At 40.7% G+C, this 9,535-nt stretch overlaps 1 protein-coding gene across 1 annotated transcript in view; it reads left to right on the top strand.

Moving 5' to 3' along the window:
* MATN3 (matrilin 3) overlaps positions 1–5,976 on the top strand; it is a gene marked incomplete at its 5' end in the record, with an annotated part of 13,838 nt that extends 7,862 nt beyond the window's left edge. Inside the window, 3 exons of the mRNA XM_010085089.1 lie at positions 642–764; positions 4,013–4,120; positions 5,921–5,976. Coding sequence (XP_010083391.1) covers positions 642–764; positions 4,013–4,120; positions 5,921–5,976 — 287 coding nt within the window. The remainder of the gene's footprint in view (positions 1–641; positions 765–4,012; positions 4,121–5,920) is intronic.
* Positions 5,977–9,535: the final 3,559 nt, after the last annotated feature.

Consider the following 9,535-nt stretch of genomic DNA (forward strand, 5'->3'; position numbering starts at 1 on the left):
TTCCTTTCCTTCCTTCTTGTTTTCCTTCCTGCTTTCTTGCTTTCTTTCCTTCTGCCTTACTGGACCTCCTTACTGCAAAGATATCCAAATATAGGAACTCCTTCTCAACTTGCCCTTTCAGAGTTGACGTGTTAAATTTGGCAGAAAACATCAGCCTCACACATAAAGTGCCCACTTTGTAACTGGCAGCGGGTGCCACGTCTTTCTTTTTTTTTAGCAGCCATGTATACTCTTCTGTTTATGGTCTTTTCACTCCATAAAAGTGTCTTATCCAACTCAATTAGCGATGAAATAATGCCAAATAGTCTCTTAAAATCCAGATATTTGTTCTGTGAAATTCTTTCAGATAATTATTTTGTAACTGAGTCACTGCTAGCTTAGTTCCTTTTGCAATCTGTTACAACTGCAAAAAAGTGTTGCCAGTATTCCAAAAATCATATTAATTTTGTCATGTTGATAGCCAGATAAAAACGTACACTGTATACCCTCCTATGCCTAATCGCGTCCTGACGTGCAATAAAAACATCCTGGTTTGAATCCAAATGAAGGTATTTTTGCAAATGGCAATCACTAACACCAACTGAAAAGGCTGAAGTTTGGGTATTGATTAATATTCTTCTCTTCTTAAATGCTTTCCTCAGCTGCCGACATGTGTGCACCTGGAAGGCATGACTGCGAGCAGGTCTGCGTGAGAGATGATCTGTTCTATACCTGCGACTGCTACCAAGGCTACACCCTGAATCCGGACAAGAAGACGTGCTCAAGTAAGAGCAGATTGCTGTTCCCTATCCCCCCAGCCCTCCCCAGCTAAGAACCTCTACTGAACTAGCTCTCATTAGCAGGTTAATATATTTGGATGAGTTTGAGAAACTTTCACATGCATTCAAGTGTTATAAGACAGTCCTATGTCACTCTGGCTTTTCCACTTTGAGCAACATTCAGAGATATGAAGCAGTTTATATGCAGCAATGCTAGTAACTGCCTACCATTTGGTCTTTCTTTATCATCTTATAATTAAGGCCTTCAATGTATTACGAAAATATACAATACTCAGCAAACACAGAACTGAGAAATAATTGAAGAGAGAAGAGCTGCAGAGTCACACACTCTGCAGTACTGTGGAAACTGCTCCAAGGCAAGATCTGTTACACATCTCAGTAGTTCCTAGTAAGATTCACGTAGGATAGGCTCCCAGCATGGAAAAGCATTGCCACTGGGAAGCATTAAAAAATGTTATCTTGTTTTCGGATAACTGCTTCTCCAAAATGCATTCTGTACGAACTGATATATGGAATCATATAATCACAGAATGGTTTGTGTTGGAAGATACCTTAAAGATCATCGAGTTCCAACCCCCCTGCCATGTGCAGGGACACCCTCCACTAGCCCAGGTTGCTCAAAGCCTCATCCAGCCTGGCCTTGAACCCCTCCAGGGATGGGGCACCCACAGCTTCTCTGGGATAATGGCTTCAGCTGAAAGAGGGTAGATTTAGATTAGATATTAATATTATGAGATACTGGAAGACTCTAAATTTCACAGAAGGACTGTGGAAGACTTCAGGGTGCCCTTGGGCACTTACCACAGCTGGTTGGAGAAGTCATTTTGTTAAAACAGACATAATCCAAAGAGGATCTGTATCTATCATAGGAGAATTTAAATGCAAACATATAAAAATAACTGGCAGTTGTTTGGAAACCAACTGAGTTGGTGTGATATTTTGAAATGGCCTTGCTCCAGCTGAATCTTGAACAGCTCTTCTTTGTACATCAACCACAAAGCCAGTGGAACATTCCAGAAAAGGGAGCTGGACAAATACAGGTTCAGTGGAATCAAGGAGACACCAGTTTCAGCATTGGCTCTAAGACAAATTAATTTCTACACTGCTAGAAATGAATCTGTTCATAGATGTTTTCAGTGAAACACTGAGTGAAAAACTTTTTGAAATTGATATATTTCAGTCATTTTTCTGTAATTCAAGCAGACATCAGTTTCCTTGCAAAATAGAAATATCAATGGCATGATTGATAAGCAAAAGAGAAAAGAAAACAATTCAGAAAACAAGTGAGATTGTATGCAGTTATAATATTTCAATTGTTTTACCATTATAATGCTCACATAATTTGTTTGGCATTGATCAGCTATGCATTTATATACCTACCTACAGAAGAAGTAACTGAATAATCTGCTGTCGTTGCCTTTGCGAGCCACATAAAAACACATGTACAAAGAGTCAGGTATTACATACAAGCAGTCCTTCTTGATAACTTGTTGAAAGGGTGTTTGATAATCGTAGACCCTCTTTTAAGGAGACTCTGCCCTTGGAAGCTTATTATTCTGGTCTCAGAGATAGACAGTAATCTCACTGCAGTAGCCGTTTTGTGGTGGATTATGGAGTAAAAGTAATTCCCGAGGACAGCTGAGGCTGGTCCTGGGTTAAGTCTGGAACACTGGGGGCAAGACCTAGCAATGGATTCAATGGAATCATTCCTTGTTTTCTCTTTCCTAAGAGACTGATTAGTTCTGATTGCTGTGCCTTTCTGCTCGATTTTAAATTCAGTTGGTCCCATTTAAATGTTGTTGTTCCCTCCGTACATATTCACGTGACATTGGAATGGACTTGTGTTCACAATTCTTGATGAATCAAAAATGATACTCCCTTTGCATACATATTGCCAGTATTACAAACCAAGAGTACTTGTGGGGTGATACACATTGATCACTTAGTGGAACCTCTGTTGCTTGCTATATAAAATTAATACATCTGTTTCTGCTTTCATTTTTTCTGTATTATTTATAATAACACTAAATAGAATCATACTTTTGTATAAGTGGTAAATTCAGATATTTTAATTCCTTCCCAAGATGAGACTTAGGTATCTAAATTCCACCCACATCTGAGAAACTGATCCAAACCTGACAATTTCTGACAGTAACTGGCTCTTCTTGTGCCTAAAATCACCAGGTGCCTTTCTGCTTGACTTGCAAAGCCCCCCGGAGGCTTAACTTTGGACTTTAATGCATTCTCAGAAGTGCTGTGTTGGGGAGTGATAGATACTCCAAATATTGTTACACTCCAGGTTGGACAGAGCAGCAACCTTGATTTTATATAGATAGATAGCAATAATTAGATTATATTTAGGTATGTTTAGATATATTTAGATATGAGGAAAAAATCTTTTACTATGCAGATGGTGAGACACTGGAACAGGTTTCCCAGAGGAGCTGTGGATGCCCATCCCTGGAGGTGTTCAAGGCTTGGCTAGATGAAGCTTTGAGCAACCTGGTCTAGTGGGAGGTGTCCCTGCCCATGGCAGGGGGATGGTCTTTAAAGGTCCCTTCCAACCCAAACCACTCTATGGTTCTATGATTCTTCTGAAGAGAAGCCCAACAACCTAATCATGGCCTTAAAGGCAGCCAAGTGAACACTTCTGTCTGCAGTGATGCCAGTGGCCTTCCTGTGTGGATAGCCTGATGGTCAAAGTACTACTAACAAGATGGAGACCTGGACTGCAGGTTCTTCTCACTCTACAGCACTTAAAACACACTCAGTCTACCTCCCAGGGTGCACTTCCTTTTGGCATGGGGGATATTCTGGGTAAGAGGGAGAGGCAGCAGGCAAAGGGAAGGTTCACTCTAGTCTAGCGATTAGAGTTGATGGGGGAGGCTGGTTGGTCCTTGCACCCAGGCATCTTTTTATATTTTGCTCAATAATGGTCTAATTTAAAGAGTGCAGAGGATCCAGGTAGGCAGGCTAGGAACCCCCTGCTCTGGCTCCTCCTCAGTTAGAGTCAAGCTCTCTCTTGCCTGTCCTGTTTCTGGACTTTAACACTGGTATCTCCGGCTGCGCGCTGGCCCCTCGTCACTGCTGCTCCTCCTTCCCGACTGCCCTGGGTTGCAGTGCTGCTGTAGTCTCACAGCATGAGTTCAACTCCTGTTGAAGAATCACGTTTTCCTGGGATTTAAATGCTTGATAATTGTCATAAATATACTCAAAGCTGTTTTCTCTCTTAGGAGTCACAACAAGCAGTCTCATAACAACAGAGGAGTCCTGCAAGTGTGAAGCCATAGCTGCCCTGCAGGACTCGGTCACCTCACGGCTTGAAGCTCTGTCCACAAAATATATCCTTTTTCTTACATGATCTTCTGCATTCAACTCTTCACTGGTGTTTAAAGGTAGCTGCTTTGATATAAGCCAGGGAAAGAACATCCCTCAAAACAGAAAATATTTTCATGGTGATTTTAGAAGTGTTATGGAGCAAAATCTTGGTTGTTGCAAATACCATTATGTTTTCACATTTCATTGAAGGGCTTTAGTATAAAGTTAAAATGTACATGCCCACATCCCCTATATTATATATGCTGTGTTGAACATCAAGCATTGCTCTGTTCATAATTCTTCCAGATGACTTTTACTGTTATAGCAAATGCTCAGTTTTGACCCTTCCTCTTAAGTCCCAAAATTTTCAAGACAACTTCACAGGCAGTGTGACAACAGTCTCCCATTAGCTGCGGTATTCCTCTGCATCCCACCTCTGCAGGCGGACCCTGTCCCAAGCTATCTTCATGCACCTTTTTCTTTTCTGTGAAAATGTGCTAGCCTATTAATATCCATATTCTGGGATATTCGAGAATGGGAGAGCTGCAAGGCAGGGTGCTGAGGCTGGAGGCACTGGGCAAGCCTTGGGTCCACAAGACTTTGGAGGCACAGGCTGGTGGGTGCCAGCTACGCTGTGCTGGAATTTGACAGCTTCATTTGCTGCAGCTGCATAGACATTTCACAAACATGTGGGAGAGAAAAAAACAACCAAAAAAAAAGAGAAAGTAGTGAACTGTGTGGTACCACAGCAAACATTAATTCTGGAATAAATGCCCTCAGATGGCATAGTGGGAATTAATAACTGGAAGTTAAAGTTGGGCAAGCTGTGAGTCAACATCAGGAAGAATTTTTAGAAGTGAGAGTGGTTGATCACAGTGACAATTTACCAAGATTTTAATCACTGGAAATTTTTGAGACTGCATGTTTTTTTCTGTAAAAGGTGCTCTTGTTCAAATAGGAATTGATTTAGGGGAGCATCACATCTGTGGTTGTCATCCTGATCCCAGGGGCTTCAAAATCAAGGAAGAGTGGGGTATTTAGGGTCAATCAAAGAAGGAGAGCAAAGCAGAAGGCTAGTTAGTTTTCTACGTTGACTCATAATTTATACAGATAAATTAATGTTTCAGGTCGCCAAAGTTTCTGAAAGCCAAATTAAAACTTCTGCCAAGGACACAAGACTTTCCCACTTCTTGGATAAATTATAAGTTACTTATAAGGTCTAATTGCAAATCCCTCTTCTTGCAGCATGCCTGGAGTTCAGTGTATCTGTCTGGGAAAGGTGAAGGGAAGACTCCAATTTTCATTGGATTATAATATAAAATTCCAGGGAATCTAAGTAATTGAAACTGAACACCAAGATATAATTAAACCTGTAATGTCATCTCAATAGTACCATGTCCTTCAGAGAACAACCCTTCTGTCCGAAAGGGCTAATGTTAAGCAAGAAAATGTGGTGGTTTCAAGCTAAGAATATGCTTTGTTACAAAGAACTGAGGCTTTCTTCCAAAATTATTCTTTGGTGTGCAATTTGTATCCCTAGCATCATTTCAAGACAACCTGGAAAAAGCTGCAGAGACCATCACCTGCTGCTCTGCAGCCCTGAATGTCACTTGGTCCAGCTCCTAAGAAAGTAAGGTTGTTGAGATCAACTGGTAAGTTGCTAGGTCTTGACAGATCTCAAAAATGTTTTAAAATCTCTGGTTCAAGCATGTATTGACCTCATTTAGAAAACAGACTATTTGTTGAAAATGAAACAATGAGAAAGATTATAAGTAAACCAAACCTTACAGCCATCTGTTACATTGTCCTTAACAACTGACCACTAGATGAAGTGTCTGAGAAGCTGCAGGTGTATCAAGGCAGACAGCAGGTTGTCTGAGCTATCATTCTGCTTAATTCTAAAATAACATTTCAGAAGCAATCCTTTTTATTGTGTTCAGCAAGCTTTTTTTTGTTGCACAGCTTACAAAACAGCAATTGGTTTGTTATTGACAAATGTCAGGAAGACTTCAGAGAGACAATGGTCTTTAAAATACGGTGATGCTGAGGATCTTCACATACAGTCAGTTCATAACAATAAAGCTACCTATACCTGCCGTGCTTCAGTTTGTACTACAGGTGGTACAGAAGGTACTGCTTTTCTGCATGAACTGCATTTTTATTCTCTTATTTAAAAGTAAATACAGAAAAAAATGAACAGATACAGTATGTCCCATTATATAAAACTGTGAAATGGCAAGGCAGAGTCAAAAATGTGCCTATGTCACCTGTCCATTAAATGGGAAAGTAATTTGGGGTCTTGTAACTTATTTTAATAAAATAAAGTACAATCAGCACACTGATGTTGGAGGTTTTTTTGTATGCAACTTAAAGGATGTGTGTTATGTAATAAAATGTTAAACAAAAACAAGGAAACATCACCTCAAAGATAAAGGAGTCATAAATGGAAGAAATACACACAATTAAACAGGATACTATCCCCAAGTCACATAGTTGGAAAAAGAACTGTTCGACTTTAAAACCTTGTTAAGTCCTTGTTGATACAGATAAAAGGTTTAATAGTAACTTCAAGTATTAATAATGTTTAACACTCAGAAGGATAAAATACACCCTCCCGTTTAAGGTTTTTATCCTGCAAGATTTACTTATGTTATTAGTCAGGAATTCCTGTTGTTATACCACGGACTTTACTGGGACTACTTGTGCCAACTGGGCTTGTAGGATAAAACACACAAAGTAACAATTTTAAAATGTAATTGTTAAAGGAATCCACTTGTTTCGCACACTTGGCATTTGTAATGATACAAATGTTTTAGAAACTATATTTAAATAAATTTCAAGATGGCATCAAAACTTTATTTTTTTTTAATTGAAAAATCCAACATACTTTGTAGTGCTTTGCCATATAACTACACACAACGTTGTATCAGTAGCTGGTTTGCCAAGGACATATTAAAACGACATCTGTGTTTGCTTCATACCCTGCACATAATAGATACAAACAACTGCAAGGAAAATCGGTGGGCAGAAGTTCAGTTATCATGTTCATTGCACATGCAAGACTTCAGATATGTCTATACAGTCATGTTAAGTTAGAATATAACACTAAATAGCACAGGTGAACATGGGACACAGCTTCAGCAAGGACTAAAAATGAGGCTATAAACTCTCCAAGACTGCTGAATTGGTCTGTGGTTGATATTTTGTGATGTGTCCCCACTGTTACTCATTTGCTGTAGTTCCAAGTTAGTCTGCGACAACCAAGATATGCTACACTTGCTTCCTCAAAGTGCCATGTATGCATATTTTTTCTGTAAGTCATGGAGTTTCACATCCAGCACTTTGCTTACTTTCATGTCCTCTGCTTAGACATGGGTATTATAAGGATTTACAGGGCCAGAAGTATGCCTTGGCCTCCGTAATTGGTAAGAATAAGCAAGCTGTAAATCCAATGCAAGACTTCTCAACTTCTTGGCAATTGGGAGTGGATTACATCAGTCCCATTTAAGCTAAGGCCAGTTGTCAGATGAGATGTATAATTTTATATGATAGTGGAAAATTGTCCTGGAGGCCAGATGTGTCTTGCAAGCTGTCAGCTGGGCAGGCTTAGTTTCATGCATTAATATTCATAACTCCATTTTATGTTGGAAATTATGGTATTTACATTCAATTCCTCTTAAACAATTACCTTCTCTCACTTTGTGAGCACCAGATAAAATTCCAAAGTGATATAAGTGATTTCTTTAAAATAGGACATACCAGCATGTCCCATTCACTGAACATTTTTATTTTAAATATGGATGCACTTGTTAATATGGAATGAGTAATTATACCGTTTTAATTATTGGGGCAGTAGAACTTTAAGACCAATATAGAGAACTGTTATGAAAAGAACTAAATTTAATCTTTTGGATAATATTTATATTTTTATTCTGCGTAGAACAGAATAGAATATTTCATTTGGAAGGGACTTACACTGATCACCTAGTCCAACTGCCTGAGCACAGGCATCTTCTAAATTACCTTCACCTGTCTTATTCATCTCTAAGATGCTTATGGGTTCAGCTAGCTTTGCTTCATTGTTCTTACATATGTGCTTCTAGGTTGGAATCAGTCAAAAAGCTGTATGCCCAGTACTTCTCACTGTTGCATGTTGATGTAACTTCAACAAAATGATGCGACGATAACCCATGGCTGGTTCTATTTCTCTGAATTTCCAGGTAGCCTCTGTACTGGGTTTGTGTGGTAAGGTTTTGGACATTCCCTGTCTCCCTGTGCCGCTCATTGGGGAGGAGGTAGAGAAACTGGGAGTGAAGTTGAACCTGGAATGAAGGGAAAGGGTGGGGGGACAGTTTTTTTAAGATTTGGCTTTATTTCTAATTATCCTACTCTGATCTGATTGGTAATAAATTAAACTTATTTCCCCAAGTAAATTCTGTTTTGCCTTTGACTGTAATTGGTGAGGGATCTCTCCCTGTCCTTATCTCACCCATGAGCCTTTTGTTATGTTTTGTCTCCCTTCTGCTGAGGAGGGGAGTGATAAAGTGGCTTTGGCAGGCACCAGTCATCCAGCCAGGGCCAACCCACCACAGCCTCTCTGAGAAGAGGGCAACGTACTAAACTTGATGAGACACAGGTTTGAGAACTTGGCTTTGTCATGATCCTCCTTTGACATTGAATAAATTGCTTATATTTTGGCATTTGTGTTGAGGATAAGCGCTGTGGAGTGCTTAGCTGCAATGCCAGCGAGGGGGAAGCACTGGGTATACATGGCACTTTTACTCCTCCCGTGTCAAGCAGGCGAGTTTTCAGAGCAGGACACAGAATACACAGGATAAACTGTTTTCTGTACATTGTCCGTGTTCACCTCTTCTGTTATCAGCTGTAGGCAGCTTCAAGAATGGAAAACACTTCTTTTGCAGCCGAGTCCAGTCCAGCTTGGACTGAGCACTGCAGCGCCAGGCTGCTCCTGAAGCCCCTGGCACCCCTCGTGTGGGCACAAATCCAGGCTTGAGCCTTCCCTCTGCACTGCTCAGTGTTCGAGGGCATTGTAACAGTAGTCATGTGGTTCGCTTACCCTCTCTAACCCACTGAATCAAGCCATTATTCGTCGGTGTATGTAACAGACTGACCAGACCTGGCTGTGGGTGCCAGCAGCACCTTCTGAGGGAGCTCCGGGAACAGCGCCCACCCCCCGCGGCCTCACCCACAGCCACCCCTTACCTCAGCGAACAGCAACGCTTGGGGCAGCGCTGAGGCTGGGGCAACTGAGGATGCCTTGATGGAGGTTGTACTAAAAACACTGTGTTCAAACAACGTGGGTTTCGCAGGCCTTTGGATTTTCCTTCATGTAAAATCAGAATGACCTTTATTAATGAATCACCCGAGGCTTTCTACCCCAGCTGAGTGTGACTGTTAACCATGGTGGCAGGGCGGGA

Source organism: Pterocles gutturalis, unplaced genomic scaffold (genome assembly GCF_000699245.1).
Source record: "Pterocles gutturalis isolate BGI_N339 unplaced genomic scaffold, ASM69924v1 scaffold32680, whole genome shotgun sequence".
In the NCBI taxonomy this organism is placed as follows: domain Eukaryota; kingdom Metazoa; phylum Chordata; class Aves; order Pterocliformes; family Pteroclidae; genus Pterocles; species Pterocles gutturalis.